We start from the raw sequence: 26,748 nt of genomic DNA on the forward strand, positions 1-26,748 counted from the left end.
ATACAATTTAATGGAAATGAAATTGAAAGTTTTATTGAATTTAATGGAAATTAAATTCACCTCTTGTTTTTTTATTCCAAATGCACTGTTTTGAATATAGCAAGTGATGAATGATTATTCAGTGAGACAAAGAAAAATATGAAAAAATGTAAGGTAAAAGGTAATTTACATACAATAAATATGCATCACTAATACTTTTCTGTTCGAATCGTAATCAGATCGCGGGGTGCCGAAAGATTCCCACCCCTAGCGCCAGAAGCAACTTATTGTTCTTTGGTGCCACAGGGCGGGACGCCATGCCACCCTCATGGAGTTTGTTTCTGACAGTTCAGGTAGTTGTCTGTCCTATTTTTAAAAGAAAAATAAAAAATGTAATAATTATTATGGCTTCCTATCTATGTAGCTTGATATCCCGGCAGTGGGATTGAGTTTGACGTAGGTTATTCTAATGATTTCTTATCTTTTGTTATTTGAGTAGTGTACTCTACGTACAGTATTTTGGCAGGACGTTGATGTAAGATCAAGATCAAGATCAAGATCAAGAGAGTTTTATTGTCATGTGCGTAGTAAAACAGCAGTTATACCATGCAATGAAAATCTTATTCTGTTCATTCTCCCAAGAAAAGAAAGAAAACAAATGAAAGAATAAGAACATAAGAAACATAAACACATAAACATATATACCAAAAAATTAAGCAACAACAACAGAAGAGACATTAATACAAGTAAATAATACAAATAAATAAATAAATAAATAAATAAAGTGCTATGAGTGTGTGCGTGTGTATTGCGTGCGGCGTGTGTGAGTGCTTCGTTGAGAAGCCTGATGGCCTGTGGGTCATGATGGTTAGATATTAGGTCTGTTCATGACATTTCTATTGTTTATTTTTCTCATTTATGCAGTTCACCGATGGAGTCCGTTTTATTTTACGCCATAACCACCCTTCACAATCTGCTGTTGCACCAAGAGGGTGCCAAAATGGCTGTGCGTCTTGCTGATGGCCTACAGAGGATGGTGCCCTTACTGAAGAAGAGCAACCCAAAGTTCCTGGCCATTACTACAGACTGCCTGCAGCTCTTGTCTTATGCCAACCAAGAGAGCAAGGTGAGGGTAACGTGATTAATTCTTTGTCTGGACATATATTGTTATTATTTACCATCTATACCCTATTTTTATCAGCTCATCATACTTGCCAATGGGGGCCCAGATGGCCTGGTATTCATCATGAGGAACTACAATTATGAGAAGCTGCTGTGGACCACCAGTCGCGTGCTCAAAGTTCTGTCTGTTTGTCCTAGCAACAAGCCTGCTATAGTAGAAACTGGTATGGTAAAATAACTAAACAGCTATGCTGAGAGATGATAAAGAGTTATATCCATGTATTTCTGCAAATCATCCAAGGTGGTATGCAGGCTTTGGGTCAGCATCTCACCGGATCAAGTCAGCGTCTGATTCAGAACTGTCTGTGGACACTCCGTAACCTGTCAGATGCCGCAACCAAGCAGGTATGTGTTGAGACACTAGAAGATGATCAATAGTAAAGTCCGATGATCAAACAACACAGTATTTAAATGCTGTCAGTTATATATATATATATATATATATATATATATATATATATACACACACTGGATATATACACTGAACACTGGAGCTTCAGGTGGTGCAGGGTCGTCAAACGGCTGGGTTTTTCAACAGGACAACGCTGCAGTTCACAATGCTCGCTTGACGAAGGACTTCTTCAGGGAGAATAACATCACTCTTTTGGACCATCCTGCATGCTCCCCTCATTTAAATCCCATAGAGAACATTTGGGGATGGATGGAATGGGAAGTTTATAAAAATGGCCATCAGTTCCAGACAGTTGATGCCCTTCGTGAAGCCATCTTCACCACATGGAACAATGTTCCCACTAGCTCCTGGAAACACTCGCATCATGCCCAAAAGTGATTAACAAGAAAGGTGGAGCTACTCATTACTGAGTCCTACTGGGAACATTTTTTGTTCTGGTTTGGAGAGTGTTTTGTTATTTTTTTGAGCGATGGATCATCTGAAAAACAGCCTATTTCAGTTTAATTGTTGTTTTCCCCCACTTGTTTCTGCATATTGTAGCTCTACTTAAAACCTGATTAAGATCCAAATGTGCAAAATGCAAATTCTAGCAATTTTTCAACTGGTTTTTAAGATTTTGATCAGGAGCGTATATATATATGTATGTATATATGGTTGTATATATATACGGTATATGTGTGTGTGTATATACATGTATATACTGTGTATATGTTGTTTTTTTTTTTTTGCAAAGTACACGGAATGCTGAAAGCCAACATCTCTGATATTATTTATTTATAAATTCATTCATTTAGTATTATTTAATGATAGTATACAGTATATTATGTATTTATCAATTTATTATGCAACTTCCGACTATGCGTTATTTAATATCTATTTAGATGTTCTAAATTGTTTATTTTCTTTCTTTTTTTTCATTTTTAAAACACACGAGTCATTATAAATGTGAACATAATTATAGGAAGTGAACACAGCAGTTGGATGACATTATGACATTATGTTCCTTTATAATCATTTTTTTGTTGAAGTTTGAAAGAAACTAAACCATAACCAAAAAGGTGCGTTGTACTGTTTATTAATGGCCACGTCCTGCACTATGCTGCAAATTAGAAACACTTTAGGCAATGATTCATTTTTTGCATCTCTCTCTCTCTTTCTGCTGGACTCTCTCTGTAGGAAGGGTTGGATGGTCTGCTGCAGATATTAGTCACCCAGCTGAGCTCAGATGATGTCAACATGTTGACCTGCGCAACAGGCATCTTGTCCAACCTCACCTGTAACAACTCACGCAACAAGGTAGCCATGACGATTAACATGGAGTGTCCAGAAAAAGGGGGCATTTAATCATTGCTATTTAACGTGGCCATACATAACCAACAAGAAACCTGCAGTGTCGTGTTAAATGCAACTCTAGAATCTCGAATGTCACAACTTTTTCTGATGTGATGAATCTTGTATGGATTGTTAAAACTTTAGAATGATCTTTGTAACAACACTTATTGTTATTCGTCTAGTTGTGTTCTTCACACACAATGTGCATAAAACATTTGACACCAATTTCTTTATATAACTAATTGCCCGTATTGATTAACTCTATGAATTGTTGTTATATGAAACATTTTTCCAACTTCTCGTACTTCAGACTCTGGTGACTCAGTTTGGTGGTGTGGAGGCTCTGATCCATGCTGTGCTACGTGCTGGGGAGAAGGAGGATGTTGCCGAGCCAGCAGTTTGCGCCCTGCGTCACCTCACGTCCCGCCACCAAGACGCTGAGCTGGCCCAGAATGCTGTGCGGCTGCACTATGGTGTCCCTGCTGTTGTCAAGCTGCTAGGACAACCACACTATTGGCCTGTTGTAAAGGTGAGGAAAATATAGAAATTTGTCTGTGTAGACTCTCAGTCATCCAGGTCATGGTAATCTGCAAATGTTGAATCACGGCAACTGGACTTTTTGTTTGTTGATGTTTCCCCTTTTGTCCAAAAGGCCTCTTCAGTTCTAAAATTTTAGGTGTGGAGTTTCTCTGTTTATGTCCCTGCTGGGTGTGTCCCTTGTGGGTTGTCACAATGAGGTTGTTATTGTGGCCCGTCGTGGCTGGTGAAAGACCGTCCTGCTTTTGCCTGCCTGGTGGTAAAACTTAGTGGTCGCTCTTTCTGTAGAATGGAACAATCTTTGGTGGAAATGCCAGGACATTGTTGTAAGCAGACAACAGATGATGGCACACACCTCTTCTGTTCAGGGAAGTCCTTTTTAGTTTCACATATATGGTTTCTTTCACACCTCTTTCAAACCAGCGGTCCCCCTCAGCCTATCCAGAATTTGGACATCACTGTCCTCAAAGGAATGTCCCTTCTTTTTGAGATGCAAATTAATTGCTGACTCTGGGCTCGCTCAAAGAAATGGCCGTTTGTTGCGTTTCTATAAGGGTTGCTTGGTCTTTCCAATGTATTGGTCATTGCACACCTCACTACACTGCACTGCATGAACAACATTGTCGAGTTTGCTTTTCAGGACTCCTTGGGATGAACCAGCTGTCGTCTGAAAGTGTTAGTGGGTTGTCCACTTACAAGTTGTTGTGTTACCAGCCGGGCGAATCACCTGTTATGCAGGACGGTAGTTCACCAGCCACTCCAGGCCACAATAGCAGCAACTCCATTGTGACCACCCCAAGTCCACTCCTAAAATTTTAGAATTTAAGAGCCCTTCGGATGAAAGGTGAAACGTCTTCAACGAACAAGAGTCCAGTTGCTTCTTGGAAAGAGAAATTGAAAAGTCCAAAGTGAAGTGACAGTCTGGGAGGTGACATCTGCACAGAGGCAGCCACCAACAAGAAAATGTGCACATCATGACACATATTTCCCATCACGCTATGTCTCTGGAGGTAGTCGGTGCACTGAGTGCATTGTGGGAAAAAAAGCTTGTTGTCATTCTCTTGGAAAAGCGGGGAATGGGAGTGTTTGTGTCATTGACAGCAGTAGGATTGTGTTTCAACTACAAGTAATTACAATAACCTCAAAGCTTTCTTAGAGGTACATTAATGCACTGCACAAAAGAAACACTATAGCTTTTCTGAGATTGTAATTATAGATATGGAGTTGCTTTTAATTCATTAACAGACTGAAATATACGGTATTCAACAAAGGCAAAGTGCTACATTGGTCAAAAATGAACCTTTAATTTCCTGCCTGCTGTGAATCTGAAGTTGTCTTAAACTCACAAGATAGCATATTTAACTATGCTGTTAGCACACATAATCTTCTTTAATAGCGAGCAGAAGAGGAGCAGCCCAATTATTTGCCCGAGCTCTGTTTCATTTTTATGTATTATTAGTCACTCAATATACTGCCCGCTATAAATATTGAGTATCTCTGCTGACCAACCTTTTTATTTTGTGGTTTCATTAAAAAATAAAGAAAATAGTCCACATTCCTTTTTTTGGACTGTGATGTCCACATTGGAAACGATGGGGGCCTCCATGTTGAGGTTCATAGAAAACCCACACACACCGACCGATACCTATTTTGTGACACACCACCCACTGGAACACAAAGTGGCCGTCATCAGGTCGCTACAACACAGAGTTGATAATGTTCCCACCAGTCGACAGGCCTAACAGAAAGAGCATAAGCACCAGAGGGATGCCCTTATAACCTGTAGTTGCCCCAACTGATCATGTGTAAAAAAGCAAATAATTCCAGAAAGAACGGAAGCTAGGTGAATAAGGAAGAAAAGCGCAATAACATTGTCATCCCATTTATCTCAGGTGTATCTGAGAAACTCAGAAGAATTTTCAACCAACACAGCATACCAGTACACTTCAAACCTGGTAACACCTTGAGACAAAGGCTCATACATCCCAAAGACCGGACACCACAAACCCGATCTTTATTGTATATTGGGGAAACCAAGTAGCCATTGAGCAGGAACATGTCACAACATAGACGGGCTAACACTTCAGATCAAGACTGAGCTGTCTAACTGGATCTCAAAGAGAAACGGCACTCTTTTGAGTACAAACATTTACATATTCTAGACAGAAAAGACAGAAAACGCACCAAATGCAAGATATTTATTTGCTCTGCTGAGATAATTAATGGATTTGACTGCCAAAATGGAAGATTATATCCCTATCCCTCACCAGCCATGAACGTCACTGCACGTTCAACTGAGTTTTAATCACAAAACAGCCTTGTTAGCATCCTGTTAGTTTGCTACTACATGGAAACAGGAAGCGGAAGTCAGCTCCGTTGCCCGTCATCAGCAGTTGACTCTGGAGTCTGTGGTTACTCCACAAGTCTCAAAAATGTTAACACAAAACACGTTTTATAGTTTTACAATTATACTGTAGTTCTACATGCATCAAATCATTCTTAATGCATATAAATGACGAATGAAAGTGATAAATGAACATTTAAGGTTACTTTTACCTTTGTTGAAGACGTGATTCCTGCCAAAGCCATCTTTGTGTCTTGCTACTTGGAGTTATTTATCATCAAATGCTGGCACTTGCAACTTTATTTGGCTCCATTCGGGGTTATTGAGGTGGGAAACACTATTGAATTAAATAAATAACTCATGGCAAAACATGAAGGTGGTGCCCGTGTTGACGCCGCTGTCACATCGTATCTTTGGCAACACTCATGTCTTCAATGGAGGTAAAAGTAACCTTAACGTTCATTCATCCCTTGCGTTCATCATTTTTAGGCGTTTAGAATTGTTTTCTGCATGTAAAAAAACTGTAACGTTCCACTGTACACTAGGTTCCCAACTTACGAACACAATTGGTTCCAGACGACCGTTCGCAAGTTGATTTGTTCGTAAGTCGAACAAAAGGTAATATTACCAATGATATAGGTACTACATGTACGTGTATACATATACTGTATATGTGTATGTATGTAAATATGAGTTTGGCTATAGTAGTAATATTAAATGAGGATAATTAATGAAAAAAACAATATTAATAAAAATGATATAATAATACATAATGATAAATGTTATTTACCTTTGAAGAGGAGTGGACAAGCATACGTAGTTGGTGGTACTGGTGGAGGATGAGGAGTTATTGAAAAAAGGACAACTCGTCGTCGTTGTTAGACTCTTCTAAAAGAGGTAGTTCAGGGGAAACTACTGAGGTGGAAGGAATTGGCGACGAAGGTGCAGACGAAGATGTAGGCATTGGTGGCGAGTCACTTGGTGACGACGGTGCAGGAGTAGCAGATCTACGTTTGAAGAAGCTTTCAATGGAAGTTTGTATGGTCTTCCTTTTCTTCTCCTCGTAGATGATACGGTAGCACTCTAGAGCTCCATTTTTGAACAAATTCAACTGACAAAATATCACAATTTTCGACAAAATACATGAAAATATAGACCAGTCATTGCGTTCGTATATCTCCGAATGTTCGCAAGTCGGATGTTCATAAGTAGAGAACCTAGTGTAGTTTGGTTTTCTTTAGGGCTTGTAAACGTTTTGATTTTTAATGGAGTAGCCAGCTGTTTACGTATTGTGGAGGCAATTCTGGAAAGCATTGCTATTCTTCTGAATCATTTCATAAAAATGAAATAAGAGCCGTTTGCGCCTATTAAGCCTCAAAGCTAAGATAAGCTGTGGTGCGGGGGGCAGCAGGCTTCCGACCACAACCATCAAGTGTCCCCTTTATTTTGAAACCAAGTTCATGCATGTAAACCTTGTAAATGCCGACAACAGCTAATTTACTTTGGATATGTGTTTTTCGAGAAACGTGGAATTCATGTGGAAAAAATATCTCTTTAACGTCAACAGAACATTACAAAATAGTCACATGATAAACTATTGTGGGCAACTACAGCATGAAAGTCTTGCAACTAATTCATTTAACATTTTAGAAGATTGACAGCCCAAACCGAAATGAAACATGCAACTTCCACTTTCTATAAAGTTGAATGCCAGTTCAATAATAATAATAATAATAAAAAAATAGAAAAAACATCTCAACAATCTCTGAAATGGTGTCAACAATCTCAGTTAGGATAACTGCGGATGCTATTTGTAGTGATGTAAATATTTTTGAATGTCCTAAAAACGGTTAGCAGTGTCCCTATTTAACTTCAAATGCATGCAGATTATTTTTAGCTCTTCTTCAAAAGTAGAATATGTTTTTCTCAGAACTTTTCTGGCATTGCCGTGAGACCGCGGCGAGTTCTTGTGAATGTTGCATTCTGGGAGTCTGACCAGCTGTCTGCACAGCACTCTGTCTACAAAAAGTCGCGACAGATTTGCCTCTCATGGCTAAGGCTTCCTTTGATATGGTGCATCACGCTGCTGTTTGATATACATGAGAAGAGTGTGTGGAGTTACTGCTGTTCTAATCAGGAAATGGCACTGCCATATGGAGCCCCCCAAATGTAAAACTACCTTACAGCTGACCTATATAGAACCTAGAACATCTTGTTGTGAGAAGTCTTTGATGTGACTCTGCCCCAAGTCCCATCTGTCTTCTCTGCAGGTACAAAATAAGAGATGCACTTTAGATGTAATAAGTTCCTAAGTCGGGTGTGTTTTGATAGCTGATGTGAGCATTTTGCCATCGTGACATTTCTTTGAAATGATCTCGACTGTCAGCGGCAGAAAAAATAGAACAGGAAGCTTTCAAACTACTATGGGGAAAATGTTTGCAGACAATCATGTCTGCCCCTTTTACATAACGGTTCACTTTTAGTTTTTTATGAGCAGGGTTCTGCAAAACCTACTTACTTTATATCATCAGCTTGTGGCCTCCGCTCTATAGCCATGTCCACACAAATACGGATATTTTAAATACGCATATTCTTTTATGTGTTTTGACCTCTCGTCCACACGCAAACGTACGTTTTTGTCCTTAAAAATGAGCTTTTAGAAAACTCTAGCCAGAGTACAGGTTTTCCAAAACTCGTGCGCGCACGTGTGTGTGTGGACGGGTAAAACTGAGCTTTTTGGTTTGCGTCATAAAAACTGTGTGACAGTAGCTCATGTTTTGAAACCTTTTAAGCAACGTAACATGAAGTTATTGAACTTACAAGTGTAGGTTTCAGGTGGTGTTTTTTATGTGGACAGATTTTTTTTAAAACTCCTCATGTGGATGGACATTTTTTTGTAACACCGGAGTGGGGAATAATGTGTATTTTTGAAAATATCCGTGCTCGTGTGGACATAACCTGAAGCAAATAAACACTTCCCGTACAACTGATGGCTCTTTTAAATATTGGTGCCACAACTCAGCTTTAATTTCCTTTACTCTTTACTTAAGACTTACTTTAGACTGCAGCCTAATTTGTAATCATCAGTTAATTTAACAATAACAATGTGAGACAGTCCGGTGCTACGAGGGAACATTACCTCTTCCTACTCTATAACTCTCACCTAACCCCTAGCTTTATCACAAACAACAGCAAACGACACAACCATATTTATTATTCATATGGTCTCTGGGTTCACATATACAGTACATGATATACTGCAGTGAAGTTGTGTATTGCATTAAAAGCGTCCTGATGTTCTTTGTGTAATTTCTCTTGTGCCATTGTCTGATTTTTAATATGGTTTCATGCCACTGGACTTTACTTATCATTGCTTTGCATGTAAACTTGACTGAACTTAAAAAAATAAATGTCACTTTCCTATTTTGTCCAGGCTACCGTTGGCCTCATCCGAAACCTTGCACTGTGCCCAGCCAATCAAGCCCCACTTAGGGATGCGGGGACGATCCCGCGATTGGTCAACCTACTGTTAAAAGCTCACCAGGACACACAGAGGCATGCCTCCTCGTCCCAGCAAACATATCAGGTTCGAAGATCCCACACGTGCTTATTTGTGCTGCATTATTAATCGGGTGACTTGTTCATTTACACTTTCTTCCTTTTCTTAATATTTGAATAGGATGGTGTTCGTATGGAGGAAATTGTAGAGGGCTGCACAGGAGCACTTCACATTCTGGCCAGAGATCCTATAAACAGAGGAGAGATCGCCAGCATGCAGACAATACCACTGTTTGTGCAGGTATACACATTCAAGTTGCAACATATTGAAGAAAACAACGTGTGGACGGGTGGAAATGCGATCTCTGATTTATAGAATACACCTTCGCAATTCAGCATTCACGGCCCATAAATACGCAGATTTTTGGTCAAATTATTTTTTAATTTCTGGAGAAGATAGGTCGCTTTTTCTGCAGAAAACAAGTTATTCACCCTAAGTTGGTCAGAATTTATAACTACATGGCCGCTACATGGATGTCTGTTAAAAAAAAAAAAAAATCCACAATTTTATGTTTGTCTTTATGCTTCACTGTTAGTGTTTTTTTTGTCAAGATTTTGTTTAGCGGTTCTTGAAGGCACCATAGTTGCTGTGAGATGGAAAGTTAGAGTTATAAATAACATCTGGGCTGTGATTCATGACTGATCATCTTACATTATCATTTATTAGGTGAGTACCTTTATCGTTAAAAACTTCAAAATGTGTATATTAAATGTGTCAGGCATATCAAAGAGACACAAGGAGGGTTCTGGAGCTGAATCTAATCTAATAATAAATACAAAAGGAAAATGTCAACGTCAAGCTAGCAGGAGGGTTTGTAGGGGTGAGTCGTGTGTCAAAAATAGACATTTTATTGGTGGCTCAATCACTGTACTTGTGGAGTAATTCACGGTTGGTCTTCAATCGGAACTCCCGTGGAAAGCGGGGATCTACTGTAATATAATTCTAAGGATGCACTTCCTTTAGGTCAGATTGAACGTGAGGTTTTGAGACTCGACAAAGATGGTGACGAAATATCAGGAAGGCATTGGTATGCCGTCAGAGTGACAATATTACTTTGGCTTTGTTAATCAATTTGTCGAGCAGATGTTCACAGTATGTGCACCCATTCCAAATTGGGTTCTGATTTTATCTATTTAAAATTCATCATGTGACTGAATAATTGTTGAGAAAAGTTATAAAGCAATGCACAAAAGCCTCGCTCTTCCAAAGTCCTAAACATATGTGCTATGTTTTTAACCAATAAAATCATCCTAATGCATAACCTGTGTGTATTGTGTCCAGCTGCTGTACTCGTACGTGGAGAATGTGAAGCGAGTTGCTGCAGGAGTTCTGTGTGAATTAGCTCTGGACAAACATTCTGCAGAACTCATTGACGCAGAGGGAGCGTCAGCGCCGCTCATGGAGCTGCTGCACTCCAACAATGAGGGAATCGGTAAGCCCATTTCTTTTACACACTCATTCAATTTATGTGAGCTGGAAGAGGCTCTAGGTCCCTTGCAAGGCTGAAATATAAAAATATATATGTGGTATAGAAAATGGCTGACTGGACAAATGAATGTGACAACAAGCCATGTGTTCTCATAATGAATTGTTAAAATATGCAACACCAACAAAAATTGAGACATGCATGAGATCCTCAGTCTACGTATGAGTTCTATTTGTACGATGGTGATGTAAGTTGGGTTTTAGTGTAATCCAACACTAATTATACCTAAATTAACACCAAAGTTACACTCGCTGTACGGAGAACATATAAAAACTAGGGGTGCTCTGAGCGGCCACAGATCAGTACCGGCAGATTTCCATGAAAAAGCACGGTATTGTCGCATGCCGATACTTGCTTTATTATCACCCCCATTGCAGCATCCAGCCTATAGTGACCGTCTTCCGCCCATTTTGGCTTCATAAAGCCAACAAACAAGCATGTCTGCCATGTGGGATTTCCTGACATCGTGAGAGAGATATTTGTTTTGCACCCTGCAAAACACGCCACGAAAAATGTCTCGCGGGGGTGGCGTGCTAAAAAGCTTTACAGTAGTTTGGTGCGGCATTTGGGGGGCGGGCACTTGGAAGGGTGTGATGAGTTTTCGAGGCTCGCGATGTGATCATCGGTTGGACTGCGGCTAATTCAGTCAAAACGCTGGACACTAGCCCATGTGTGCGTGCCAGTCGGAGGTCTAAGGCAGATAGCCCGAAAAGCGGTTAGATTCGTCGGACTGGAGGAAACCCAGTTTACCAGGGGGGTCCTGCTGGAGTGCCATCAAGCCTCCCTCGCATCTCCTTAAAGAAGGCGTCTCACCATAAGTTTCACCATTGATTTTGAAAAAATAAGTCAAACATGTTTTTGTCTAGATTTGATGGTTCCCCTTTCATCTCTTGTAGCCCAGGGGTCATCAACGTCTCACGACCACATGAGGCGCCTGCATTTCATTCAGGTTTTCAGTTAAAACAATCATATGCAGTTTGTTTGGGTTGATATAAGCGATGAAAATAAATGTTACAAAAATGAGTAGCTCTCACAAGAAAAAACTTTGGTGACCCCCCATATAGCCAATAGTAGGCGACCAGTCCAGGGTGTACCCTGACTCTCGCCCGAAGTCAGCTGGGATAGGCTCCAGCATACCCCCGCGACCCTAATTAGGATAAGCGGCATAGAAAATAGATGGATGGACTGATCGTATCGGCATCAGCAGCATACAACCCTGATCCGAGCATCCCTAATAAAAATAGTAATGAAAGCTTGCCGTACAACCCGGTTAGCGTGTTTTATGGGTTAATATCGAAAATTTGGTTTGCGTACATCTTCCAGTTAGCGTGCAATATGGCGCACATCTAGTCGCTGCGTGTCTTGTCGCTGCATTAATGCAGTTGTAATGTATTGTAAATGTATTGTAATGTTGTAATGTAGTGTTTGTAATGTATTTTTATCACAAAACGTTCTTGTTGGAAGCTTGCTAATATATGGAAACAGGAACCGGAAGTCTGCTTCATCCCCCGTCGACGATGTTATCAGCAGCTGACACAAAATGCATTTTTATACTTTTAGAATTATAGTTTACATGCATAAAACAATTCTAAATACTAGGTGTGCCACAAGAGCTTGTGTCATGAGATCTCACGACAATAAAACGTGACAAGATTTCTTCCTCAAGATGTCTTGTGATAATAATAAATCAATCACGATAAATGAAAATTAACACCGTAATTTTGCCGGTCCCCATATATTGCCATGTGCATGCGTGTCTGTTTTCCTCGTCGTTCCTCCAAACAGGCAGGAAGAGGATTCACTCTGTGCATTGGTTCAGCACCTACACGGTTCAAAGAACAACAATGTTCCATATGACAAACGCGAACAGAGTGAGACCTCTTGTCAGTCATAAAATCACTTTGTCTCTGTGGGGGAGGCGGGGCTGCTAACATACGCACAGCAAAAGAGTGGAGCCTCGTGAGGAGCCAGTATGCCAAATTTATTTGAAAGCGGTAGCAACATAAAAGGCAACTAAACAAACGTACCCATTTCAAACATCTCCACGCCACCAAGTTTTCCCATCTGGGAAAAAAACTACACATCGAGATGCAGAGCCTTCGTTCTGACAGTCAACACTCACTGAGATGTTTGGTCGGCAAAGTAAATACAAACGGAATAGCGCAAAATTCCGTGTGCTCACAGAAAGTCATCGTAAAAGAAATACTGATCTTTTAATACAATTGAAACGACAGCATTTCAGGAAATATTGCAAACAAATGATGACAAGTACATGTCACAAACAGCAATTCCAGTGCTTCACAGCATGAAAGATGACATATTAAAAGGAAATATTGCATTATTATAATATATTATGTGTTATTATTATATATTATCATAACAGTAGTTTATTTGGTCTCAAAACATATTAAGAATATAATTTATGTCAATTTGTGGGACAAAAAAACCTTTCAAAATACACCTGCGTTGTTTTGAGACTCGGTGAAATAAAAGTTTATTTGTCGAACCCAAGCATGCATGGGGAGAACATCCAAACTCCACACAGAGATGTTCCAGTGTAGATTGAACTCTCGTCTGCGAGGTTGACATGCTAACCACCAGGCCTTAATGTTCCCAAAATGAATGACAGCCACATCCCATGACAGCCAATCACATTCATTCCTTCACACCTTGAAGTAATCACAGTATTTTTTGGAGTGTTTGAACAACGAGCGTTTGAAAGCAATCACAATCTTTTTATTTACATTTTTTGTTGTGTTGATTTTTCCTGCAGCACTGATATGAATGAAACACCACTGACACTCCGTTCTGCGTACCTTTCATGCTAATGCTTTTTTGTTGCAATGTTGTATTTCCACCATCGATGATGATCATTTCAAGGCCTGATGGGCTTATATGACTGATGGCTTTTTAAATCGAAAGGTGAGTGAGTGGTTGGTACAGGATATAAGCACAGGCATTGCTCGAAATGTACAAATAAAAGGGTTTAACTGATTTTATAACAGCGCAAATAATATGTTGAAGTAGACCAATTGTTTAGGTTAAATTCAAAGTGGAGTTTAAACGTTTGAGTCATCCGCCTTAATGTCATCACCTCTCCATCTTAGTCTCCAGGTGTCACTGCCTCCAAAATGTGTGGTATACAACTTTCAGGTCCTTTTTGTGCTTATGCAGCCTTTATAAACGAGACTCATGTTACCGAGGCTCTTCATTCTTAAACCTGAATAGGATAAGTGGCATAGACAATGAATTCATACATGAGTCAACAAAAACGACGTTAATAATGCAATAAACCTTTATTTTGCTGTATAACGACAGATACAATTAAGTAAGTAAGTGGGGGGGTGTAAGGAATCATGCACTGAATGACACGTTCTTCCTAAAAAGTGTGTATGTGGCACTAAAGAATTGATTTGTTCTGAAGAAAACCTTCTTGAACAAAGCCCAATCTTTCCCCACATTGATTGTTTCTTTGTAAGTTCATTCCCTGTCTTTTACCTTTTGGACTGTTTATTTACCTTGTTATCTCGCTTATCCTTCCTGCAGATTCACATTTGGAGGCTTCAGCTGTTGCACAGTTCACATTTAAAGACCTGTACACAAACAATATAAAACAGAAAACAATGTATCAGGGGATGTATCAGGGGTATCCATTTGAGGTTCAATTAAGCTGTCTCCCTCTCTGGTTAAACACGAATATAGTTTTCTTTCCTCGAATTAAAGTCAGATCATACACTTCGCTCTAATCGCCGACCATATTCGACGCTCCCAGATGCTTGGCTATGTTATTTTGGTGGTAGAGGAAAAAATAACTGAAACAAATCAGATTTGAGTGGGATGTGCACAATTTGCAGGACTGAGGGCCAAGCAGCCATGTTGCACTCCACCGCAAGATAAACTGCAAAATGGGTCGTCTGCACTTACTATATATAGCAAATCTGTTACAGACACATCCTGCAAATGCTGGAAGAGTTGCCATGCTTGACTTGTAGATATAAAAAGTAAGTCTCCATTAATTATTCCTCTTTGGTACGTTTACACCTTACATAATCCATATGTTTATGCTAGGTTTATTTTAACAAAGAGAGACAGAATATCAACAAAGATAAATATGAAATGGAGGTTCTAAATTAATTTCTGTGAGTGAAAGTGAAAGTGAGTGAAATAAGTATTTGATCCCCAAGCAAAACATAACTTCAAACTTGGTGGCAGTCACAGAGGTCAGGCGCTTCTTGTAGTTGGCCACCGGGGTTGCACACATCTTGGTCCGCTCCTCTTTACTGGGCCCACCGATATTATCGGCCCGATATTGGCATAAAATTGTAATATCTGTACATATCAGAATCATATCATAATCAGGTTTTTCGCTGTAATAAAAACTGCTGTATGTAGGCCTATGGGCTCCCGTACTGGCAATCGCTGTGTCATTCCCCGCAGTCGGAACTGGGCTTCGGTGCGTTGAAACCACGGGTGTGTGTTGTGTTGCCGGCGCAGATAGCACCGAGGTTTGCCAACTCGTTAGCTTGAAGCAGCGTCGATCAGGCCTCGTTGTTGTCACTGTTGTCAGTCGACATTTTTACCCACGTCGAGGGTCACCAAATGTGGAGATGCGATTCACAATGAGACCGGACCGGAGGTGGGTGGCACCAGTCAGTTTACTCTCCACTCAACTCAACAGGAAGCAAGAACTCAGCAACAGCTAAGTGGCTCCAACAACCTCATGACCCGGAAACTGAGGTACACTTAGTGAATGTCTAAAACAATATTGTGGGTGACCACAATATGTTAATTCCACGAGATTTGTGACGTTACACATATTGGTATTGGTATCGGTTGATATCGGGAATCGGAAATCAACAGTTGGGCAATATCGGCATATCGGATATTCCTACTCTTTAGAGATACTCATCAAATCCTGAAGGTTTTGAAGCTGTCACTTGGCAACTCAAAGTTTCAACTACACATTTAACATTACATACAATTTACAAAAATAAAAATAATAACATGACTTTTTTAAAAAGGTGTGTTTCGATTGATTTTTCTATTTCATTTGGTTCGGTTTGGCCCCGTCCACGGAGTGGTATAGAGCCAAGCCCCCGTAGTTTAGAGCAGTGATTCCCAAACATGGGTACGCGTAACCCTAGTGGTACGTGAGCAAATTGCAGGGGGTACGCGGAAACATTTCATTTCCAAGAGAATAAGGAAATATTTTCAGTCATTTCATATGAAGCCAAACAATAAAATGGAACGTGTGGGCTGCAACTAGTTTCCCCAGGTAATGAATAACCTGTGGCAAAAAAAAGTGTTACATTCTACTTTTGGGGAATTATCAACACATATGAGTGAGGGGGTACTCTAAAATGACTCCGGTGGTACGCAAGACAAAAAAGGTTGGGAAACACTGGTTTAGAGGGAGATAAGGAAGGAGCAATTGTAATTACGGTGAGGCTGCAAGGAAAGAGGTATAAACTCAGCATATGCCGTGGGAAACGGAAGGGATGGAAGATATATGCATGGACTCGAGTAGTTTAACTAGGGTGGCAGGAGGAGGAGGAGACAGTGCGAGTAACAAATGTGTTACTTACAACAGGATTGGGAAATGAGGGCAATCAAGTCAGTTTGATGTCTGATAAGCGAAAACAACGATCGGCTATCTGAAACAAGAACTTCCTTGGCTGTGGGTAATTTTGAGATCGGATTCCGGTTCTTAGCAATAAAATAAGAGTCCATGAAGCAAGCTATCATCAACCCTAGTATCTATCACAGTAAGAGCGGGATTTGTGTCCAAGTATGAAGTAGTTGCAGTCCAAGTATCAAATAAACAGGGAGAGCAGAAAAAGCACGACGAATAATTACTAAAATAGCCAGATATGAATGTTACTTTATGCAAAGACAAAAACAAGCACAGGAAAGTGGCAGGTGACAGTGACATGTGTGCCTTGTTTCTCTGGCATCCATGCCATCTGTAACACGGAAAAAAAACAGAGGGCAACCAACATAGGAAACAAAACATTTATATTTATATTCCACAATATGTATTCTAAAAATTAGTGATGATTTTTAAAATTCAATATTTATTACAAAAGTCTTTAACAGAAACACTCATATATAAGGGTGTTACAAGATCTTGTGTTATGAAATCTTGCAAGTTTCAGTCTATCACTGAAACATTTAAGTGTGACAAACACACACACAAAAACATCTTAAACTTAAACTCCTATCTGCCTATGTGTTTTTTCTATTGGAGTTCAACAGCTGCCACCTTGTTAATGTCCAAGCAGAAGCTGTAGTAATTCTAACTGATCAAAGTTACTTAAGATATGTCAGATCAAAACATGATGGCGATAGTAGCGTTTATTTCACTATTTCCTGGTCAGTGTCATAAGAACTGTTGTTCTGTTAGCGTAAACATAAAACTAATGTACTGCAATCGGAATACATGCGTCTTTACATAACTACACATCAACATAAATGATTAGTAGTAGCAGCTAGAACTGTCATTTTTAGTTTTTGTTTCAATTTGTGGAAAACAGTTAAAAGCATCATTCTTGGGTCATCCATGCAAAGTTATAAAACATTTCAAAATGTACCTTCATTGTTTTGTGACTCAGTCAAATGAAAAAGTCTGTTTGTCCAGTCCTATATTTTGTCATTGTAGTTTTCTTAAAATTCAAGTTCAAATATCGTCTCGTCTCGTTCTCGCAGACCCAATCAGACTGTGAGCTAAGGCATCGCTACTGGAAATGATAATATACGTAATGTGGGAGTGGCAGTGCATGAGGCAGGATTACATTAAGTGCTTTACACACGCTATAAACATTGCAGTCCCACCTAGGGATGGGTACCTTTCACTACTGATACGGTTCATTTGAATCAGTACCGGTACTCAACGGTACCAATTTTCGGTACTGTTTTGGTGTGTTTATGTGGTAATAAATACTAATTTACTCTTTTTTTTTATTTAGGATATTGATCTCTCAATGGATAAAATTTAACAAATATGTCAAAACAACATCCAACTGTTGCCTCGGTAACACTGAAGTTGTTTTAGAAATGAAAACATGAAAACCCTGAACTGCATCTAAATCCCAACTCTAGGTACTCCTATTTCTTTCTTAAGTGCGTGATGGGGGTCCGTCGAGGGCAAATACAGTTGTGTGAAAAAGTGTTTCCCCTCTTCCTTATTTCTTATTTTTTGCTGTTTGTCACACTTAAATGTTTCAGATCATCAAACAAATTTAAATATCAGTCAATGACAACACAACTGAGCACAAAATGCAGTTTTTAAATTAAACCTTTTATTGTTGAGGGCGAAAAAAAAATCCAAACCTACATGGCTCTGTGTGAAAAAGTGATTGGCCCCCTATTAAAACATAATAGATTAATTGAGGTCCATCAGTCTCGAAATGTTATAAAGCCATTTCTAAAGCTTTGGGACTCCAGCGAACCACAGTGAGAGCCATTATCCAGAAATGGCGAAAACATGGAACAGTGGTGAACCTTCTCAGGAGTGGCCAGCCAACCAAAATTACCCCAAGACCGCAGCAACGACTCATCCAAGAGGTCACAAAAGACCCCACAACAACATTCAAAGAACTGCTGGCCTCACTTGCCTCAGTTAAGGTCAGTGTCAAGAAACTGGGCAAAAAACGAGTTCCAGGATGAAAAGCCACTGTTGAACAAAATTAATATTAAGGCTCATGTCAATTCTTGATGACCCCCAAGACCTTTGGGACAATACCCTGTGGTCTGACAAGCCAAAAGTTGAACTTTTTGGAAGTCCACATCTGAATGGCTGGAGAAAAACTAAATGAAGACTTTGGAGTGACCTAGTCAAAGTCCTGACCTGAATCCTATTGAGATGCTGTGGCATGACCTTAAAAAAAGTGGTTCATGCTGGAAAATCCTACAATGTGGCTGAATTACAACAATTCTGCAAATACGAGTGGGCCAAAATTCCTCTACAGTGTTGTAAGAGACTCACTGTAAGTTATCGCAAACACTTGATTGCAGTTGTTGCTGCTAAGGGTGGCCCAACCAGTTATTAGCTTTAGGGGGCAATCACGTGACACAGGCCATACAGGGTTGGATTTTTTCTCCCTTAATAATAAAAAGTTCAATTTAAAAACTGCATTTTGTGGTCAGTTGTGTTGTCATTGGCTAATATTTGTATTAGTTTGATGATCTGAAACATTTAAGTGTGACAAACACACACACAAAAACATCTTAAACTTAAACTCCTATCTGCCTATGTGTTTTTTCTATTGGAGTTCAACAGCTGCCACCTTGTTAATGTCCAAGCAGAAGCTGTAGTAATTCTAACTGATCAAAGTTACTTAAGATGTGTCAGATCAAAACATGATGGCGACAGTAGCGTTTATTTCACTATTTCCTAGTCAGTGTCCTGGGAACTGTAGTTCTGTTAGCGTAAACATAAAACTAATGTACTGCAATCGGAATACATGCGTCTTTACATAACTACACATCAACATAAATGATTAGTAGTAGCAGCTAGAACTGTCATTTTTAGTTTTAAGTTAAAAGCATCATTCTTAGGTCATCCATGCAAAGTTATAAAACATTTCAAAATGTACCTTCATTGTTTTGTGACTCAGTCAAATGAAAAAGTCTGTTTGTCCAGTCCTATATTTTGTCATTGTAGTTTTCTTAAAATTCAAGTTAAAATATCGTCTTGTCTCGTTCTCGCGGACCCAATATCGTGTATCTTCTGAGCTGAGTGTATCGTGACACCCCTGCTAATATGACATTCCATTTGGGCTAAATGTAAACTCTTGATATCTCTCCACAGCCACCTACGCTGCAGCAGTGCTATTTCGAATTTCAGAGGACAAGAGCTCAGATTATAGGAAAAGAGTGTCAGTGGAGCTCACACACTCGCTCTTCAAACACGACCCAACTGCCTGGGAAATGGTAAGAATGGTAGAATGTTGCTAACATTACATTGTTTGAACAATATTTATACAAGACCGTACCTACTTTTGAAACAGAGGCTGATCCAAACTCAAATTAGTTGTTTTCAACACTAAACGACGTAACTTCATCAATTAATAACTTTGTTGGGGTCTTTTATACATGGTATTTATTGTCAAGAATATTGTAATTTCCCAAAGCAACGCCGGACTGGCAATGGTGCTTTTAATGAATAATAAAATCAATACCAACTGTCTATGGCAAAGATATGTTAGCCTTTCGAGATAAGCTAACACTTTCACAACTAGCAAAAACACTACATTATTTATATTATATATCCATATGTCAAATAACTAAAATACCTTGATGAATTTAGCCATACATAATAAATTAAAAAAATGCAAATTCAACTCATTTGTTTTACACTGGAGAAAATAACTATTGGATCCCCTGTTGATTTTGTATGTTTACATCGATATGGACAATCCAGAATTGTAACAGAGATAGAAAGAGAATGTAAAAAGAGCAGAACAAATATCATGAAATTAATGTTGTAAATTAATTTGTATTCGATTGGTGGAAAGCGCTTTTAGGTACGAGCATTGCAAAGTAGCCATTAACCTTTTTGATGGCATTTTTTTCTTGATTTGTTTTACATCCTATCTGTCTTGGTTATAATAAATCAACCATAAAATGTTGGACTGTTCATATTTCGGTAAGGGAATAAACTTGCATAGCTCAAACTTAGTTTCCTCATTGTACTTCATTTTAAAAACTATAATAGTCTGCAGTCATTTTTCTGAACGAAAAAAGCATCACCTGTTTCCAACTTTCCACATTGATACTGGTCATCTGTCTCGATTCATTAGTATTCATTTTAAAAGACTGTTAAAAGTTGTGTGTTATTCTGTAATTCTTATCTTTTTGTGTTTCTCTCAAGGCCCATTCAGTACCCCTGGAACCCACATACTTGGCTGATGGTGAGTCTGATGATTTACAACTTCAGTTTTCTACTATGATCGTCTTTTTGTAGTGTCTCGCCTGAAAATGTAACAGACATGACTGTTAGTACATCTTTTGTCAATGAAAAAGCAAACAATGTTGTACCATTTAAACTTGCCACACGCTGTTTAGGTAGACTCAGGACATTGAATCGATCGCAACTGGACTGTTCAGGCTGTCATAGAAGACATTTCGCCTCTCATCCAAGCAGGTTTCATCAGTTTATGATATGACTAGGTAAGACAGCTGTAGGCTGAGGGGATGGTGCAGGATCCAGAGCGGCATAGAATGGATGGTACGCAACACGACAGTCAAGTCGATGACAGGCATGACAGATACAATGGAGTGGGACCAGCCAGCAGTTCTTTGGGTAGAATCACCCTCATTACCATTCCATTGAGATGTAACGATAGTTGTGGACGCACCTGAAGCCAAAGGTGGTTGTGTTGTGGTTATTTGTCAGAAGCTAAATTATTTAATCTTTTAGGAAGGGGTGAAAGGACAGCACTGTATGTGGGAGACAGATGGTGTTGCAAACTTCCCCCTGTTTTCTCAACCTGAACGTAGATGGCTTCCCTCACTCTTCCCTCACTCATTTTTTTTTGCCCTGAAAAGAGTGCTGTTTCTCTTTGAGGTGCAGGTAGACACCTGCGTCTTGACCTGAAGAGGTAGCCCATCTGTGTTGTAACATGTGCCTGCTCAGTGGCTGCTTGGTTTCCCCAATGTATCAGTGCATTCATCATTGCCCTCAACAGCATATTTTTCTTGACATGGGGTCTTTGGTTTCTATCTGCCTTTGTCTCTGGGTGTCACCAGGTTTGAAGTGTACCGGAATATTCTGTAGGTTAAAAATTCTTCTTGTTCTTAACCAACACAACATTCCAGTGACTGTCATTGGCTGGCATAGGCCCCACTCCATTGTAGCATAACTACTGTCGTTTGTGCCTCTACCTGGAGGAAAAACACTTTGCACCCTTACCATACCCTCAGACTAGACCTGTCTAGTCATGAGCATGAACTGATGAGGCCCACTCAGACGAGAGGTGAAACATCCTCTAGTCTAAATCCTCTAGTCCAGGTGTCCTTAATGAAAATTGAGTAATGTTCGTTGATGCAATTTTGTTCACCAAGTCCAGACCATATTTTGTCTTAAATTGCATCAAATAGACTAGAAACCCTCTACATCACCTTACAACACAAATATTTTGGCACCTAAATTGCATTTCAAAGAAAAAAGGACCACATTTCACATAAATAATAAAACGTTTGACTGTACAAACAATCAATGAACGCAAGAGGCTTATTTTTAAGTTAAATAAAACTGCGCCGGTTTCTCTGAAAAAATAATAACAATTTAATAAGTGTCTCTTTAACAGGAAAGCTGCAACAGTACATTATCATAAAGTTTGACATTTTCTTGTGATTGTTGTAGCTGACTGGAGCTGATTGGAATTTGCCTGAATTTGTCACACAATTCCTCTTTTTGGTTACCTTTGAGTAGAAACACTCCTTCACAACTCTCCCGTCAGTGAAAGATGTTTTATTTTGCTCCAATATCCATACCATCCTTCGTAACACTCATTTATACATTGCTGTGCTGTAAATTAATGTGTTATGACTCTCAAGAGATTTTTCATACTTGGCTTTAAGCTACGATATTTTCTGCGTGCGCTCTCACATCAGACTTCATCTGAAATCACCTTTCAGGTTGTCACATCACATTTCAACTTTTGACAAGCGCCTCAGTTTCAGAGCATATGAGACACAGCGTTTTGGCACTGGGTTCTGGAAGGATGCACATATATTGGTCGGTCCATTCGCTTTTAAATGTTCGGCTTTCTCAGTGAGCTGTTCTTACATTTGAGGAAGCCATGGTTCTCATTCTCTCGGCAAGTAAACGATTTCATTGGCTCATTTTGAGTGACGTCACCGCGTTTGCTGTCACGTAACCGTAATAACTGAAATAATTACGCTCGCAAAACTGCCGCCTCGATTGGTCCGCGAGCATGATAATGTTATTATACTTCCCATTCACTTTAATTGGTCACAGGTCCGTAAAATGGCATCACTGGGTTCGGATCCAGACCGAGGTCCACCATTTGGTGATGGCTGCTCTAGTCTAACCTAAACAGTCCAATCGACTCAATGCCCTGAGAAGACACTGACCTGGATGGGTGAATGTCCCAAACTTAATTTATGGATCGTGACATCTCCTTTACTTCAGAACTACTACTAATTGTTTAAATACTGTGCCGCTCGCAAATCAGTGAGGAAACAGTAGCTTTTTCTTTGGCAGGAGCAAATCACGAGCTATCGGTGCACTCACGACGAGCTTGTCAACCCATTGGAAATCGCAGGAGGACATTATATATAACAGTTTAAGAATATAACAGTCTGCCTCACGTTGTCATCTTACAAAGAAAACTAAACTCATCACACAGCAACTTAACACTCAAAAAGGTATACCAAAGAAATATACAAACATGCACCAATCTGAGTTTGAAAAAAAAAAAAACTTTTAAAGTTGTCCCATAATGCATTGCATTTGAGCAACGCATTCATTGGTGCCCGCTGGGCCGCTGCAATGATGTCAGCCTCCCTCTGGGCTCCACTGGCTCCCTCTGGGGGACAGAGGCAGCATTGCAGTGCCATCCACCCATTTTCTATGTCGTTTGTTGTTTGTCTGCCAATGAAATACTTTGCTCATATTGAGTAATGACCTCCTGCAATTTCCGTTGTGAGTTTTTTCGTAGCTCATGATTGGCTCCTGTCAAATAAAGAGCTGCCTGGTCCTCACGCACTCGTGCGCACCACAATATGCCATTTTATGACGTGGACATGTGCAGCTTATATATGTACATATTTGTTTTTTCCTCTAAATTTAGTGGGTGGAATTTACGGTATTCATTCCTTGTTAAAACTGCTCACATAGTTTCTAGGAAATAGTTGGAGAACTTGGAAATGCAACCTTGCAATCTGTGGTCCAGTACCAGTATCTCTTCCTGCCACACTAGCTATTCTGTCCCCATCTGTCATCCCCACCCATTCAGACTCTGAAGCCCAAAATCCTTTAGTCCCCTTGGCAGTCACCGTCAGGCACAAAAAATAATCTCTTGCTTTCAAATGGGTGCTGAAACTTCACAGTAGCCGAAGAGAGACTGAGGACGTACTCACACTAGGCCAAGTGTACCACGCCGAGGCCCATTTCACATCTACAGCACGGCATGGCACAATTGGCAACATAGCCCAGTCATAGAATGACTGTAATGCGATCACCCTTGCATGTTATTAATGATAACCAATAGAATTTGTAATAAAAATACAATACAAAGACTTGTCTTTTATCTAATGTGATTGCTCCTCTTGTAAGTGATTTAAGACAGCTGCCACCTTGCACAATAAAACAACTCAAAATAACACAGGAAATGATCCGCAAAGTCAGAACTATTGCCGTAATACAGAAGAATAGAAGTGATGGGACAAGCAAACATGCCGTGGCAGAGGGGAGGGGGAATTGTGCCCAAGTCCAGCACAGTACAAATGGCCGAGTGGGAATATACCCTTAAGCAATATGAGCTCATTACACACAAGTCCCCAGGCAGCAGGTCAACACAACAAACACTCACTGTTTAAATGAGAAATCCTACAGCCTTCACACATGCTGGGAGCTCATATTAGTATTCTTGTCAAATACATACCACTGTATGGCAAGCGACATTCTCTCACATACACACACATCCTGCTGTTGTCAGTGTGGATTTTAACGCATAGCTGCTGTTTAGCCGAGTCAAGGCATAAGTGGGAAAGATGTTACAGAATAGAAGGCTGGATGCTTGCATGGATTGAGATAGATTCACAGAGAAAATAAGCACCAATGATAGTGTAGGACAGAATGAATAGGTTCATTATTAATATTTTGATGTGCCCCACAAAGTGTTATACATTTCTTCTTCTCTTCTCACATTGTTCCTCTCATTGGGCCTCATTCACGAAACGTTCTTACGCACAAATGTGTTCTTAAAGCCTTCTTACGAAGATTTTTGGCATTCATGAAACGTGTTCTTAACTCACAGTTCTTAGATCTAAGAACAAATTCTACGAACGCTCAGGAGGACTCTTACGCACAAGCAAAGCTTGCACTTTCAATGCGCAATCGCCCTCATGATGGATTTTGCAATCTGATCCCAAAAAATGTAGTGCAAATAAAATATCCCAACAATTATTTATCGTCAAAACAACTAAAATATACTCCATGGACAAATATATATTCAAATCCCAATTCATCAAAAAAAAAGGCTGGCTGGACGTGCGCTGCGCAGAGAGAGAATGTAAAGGACCATTAGATTTATTTGCTGAAAGCCACGAATATTTGATGTCCCACTTCAGGCTTCAGGCTTCCCTCTCTGTTCTTGCAGGTGTGCAGGATCATCAGAATAACATCGCAATGAAACGTGGTGTGTCTATTGCGCACGTAGCACCCCCAGATAACGACATGCGCCCCCAGCCACGTCTTGAGCCAGAGCACGGGGCTGCTGTATTAATTAGGCAGCGTCTAATGAAATGTAACCACAGAAAAAATAAATTGTCACACACAAACTATGTATTTTGACTTTATTTTTCCATCATGATTGTGTAAATATTTTCTAGAGTTTCCGAAATGGTTTGGTTTCTGATTGATGGCCCGCCTCCCGTTTCCTCCAGATCCCTCCGGTGCAGTCCAATCTTTTTTTTTTACTCTATTTTAAGTCAAAACACTTCTTTTTAACCTCTGCGGTGGCGCATTTCTCCGTGGAAACGGCATTTATGTTTCCTGCAATGGTGCTCCATGCCGACTCTTTTTGGATGGCCTGATGACCGGTGGATACACATGAAAATAAGGTGGTCTTGTGTTCGCTCACTCCTTGTAAAAGCACCTCTATTTCAGTAGAATTTAAGTTTTTCTTCTGTTTGTTGTCCAGCTGCTTCTCAGTCTTGCCCTTGCGCGTTGCCATCTCCGCCTCCAGCTGCCTGTTGCGCACGGCACATTTTTGACCTTATATAGGAAATAATAGGCGGTGACCTATGCAAATTAGGCCTTACATGCACGGGCATCGCAGTTGGCATTCATCAACCTCAGAACACCGGTGCGAACGATTATCCCTACTTAAGAACGTGTCGTGAATGTGGCGCAGTTTCCAACCCGCGCCTTCTTAAGTACACTTCTTAAGAAGACTTTTAAGAAGATGTTCGTGAATGAGGCCCATTGTTCCTTTTGAGGCTGGGCCTTCCTCTAAAGGTGTTAACCCTCTTTGGCTCCAAATTACACTTTTTTCACACAATGTATGCACATACGCATACATTGTATACGCAGTCTCAGAGAAATTATCAACAGTTAGTAGTCATAGCCATGCAGGAGTAGGGCAGGATATACCACGTTGGAATGCTAGAGCCCCAATTGCAGTACAGTCGTCCCTCGTTTATCACGGTTAGTTGGTTCCAGACCCAGCTGCTATAAGTGAATTTCCATGAAGTAAGATCCAATATTAATAAATGTAATATTTTCGCAGTTAGAACATTGAAAACCTGTTTGTGACTTTCTAAATACATTTTTTTTACCATTATTAGAGCCCTGTAGACATGAAATAAGTCACCTTTACACTTTATTATTTGTTTCCACAACAATGCAAATTCACAGGCTATGGGATCACTACAGGGACAAAAGATACACCCACAGCTTAAGGATGGCATGCTTGCGAGCTAACTAGTTAGCCTCCAATTTATTTATTCTCATCTTAAGAATGGGTTTCAAACGGGTTTCAAAACTTACCACTTCCACAGGGAATGGGAGAACTTTTTTTCATGTCTGACATGCCATGGCTGACTACATGCAGTGTTAAGGTAATGTAATGTTATGTCTCATCAATGTTTTGTGTCATTACTGATGCCTCGTCACCACAATACTATATATGACTTCAATATTGTTTGACTAATAATGGACCATAGTC

At 39.9% G+C, this 26,748-nt stretch overlaps 1 protein-coding gene across 4 annotated transcripts in view; it reads left to right on the forward strand.

The window, feature by feature from the left end:
* Positions 1 to 26,748, forward strand: part of LOC129170770 (junction plakoglobin-like) — a 116,640-nt gene that overhangs the window by 74,547 nt on the left and 15,345 nt on the right. For all 4 annotated transcript variants that reach the window (XM_054758737.1, XM_054758739.1, XM_054758740.1 and 1 more), the window contains 10 exons: positions 904 to 1,105; positions 1,181 to 1,325; positions 1,403 to 1,506; positions 2,750 to 2,869; positions 3,216 to 3,434; positions 9,220 to 9,372; positions 9,466 to 9,585; positions 10,627 to 10,777; positions 19,641 to 19,762; positions 20,703 to 20,742. In XM_054758737.1, the coding sequence (XP_054614712.1) occupies positions 904 to 1,105; positions 1,181 to 1,325; positions 1,403 to 1,506; positions 2,750 to 2,869; positions 3,216 to 3,434; positions 9,220 to 9,372; positions 9,466 to 9,585; positions 10,627 to 10,777; positions 19,641 to 19,762; positions 20,703 to 20,742 (1,376 nt within the window). The remainder of the gene's footprint in view (positions 1 to 903; positions 1,106 to 1,180; positions 1,326 to 1,402; positions 1,507 to 2,749; positions 2,870 to 3,215; positions 3,435 to 9,219; positions 9,373 to 9,465; positions 9,586 to 10,626; positions 10,778 to 19,640; positions 19,763 to 20,702; positions 20,743 to 26,748) is intronic.

The sequence above is a fragment of the Dunckerocampus dactyliophorus genome, chromosome 18 (assembly GCF_027744805.1).
Source record: "Dunckerocampus dactyliophorus isolate RoL2022-P2 chromosome 18, RoL_Ddac_1.1, whole genome shotgun sequence".
Classification (NCBI taxonomy): Eukaryota; Metazoa; Chordata; class Actinopteri; order Syngnathiformes; family Syngnathidae; genus Dunckerocampus; species Dunckerocampus dactyliophorus.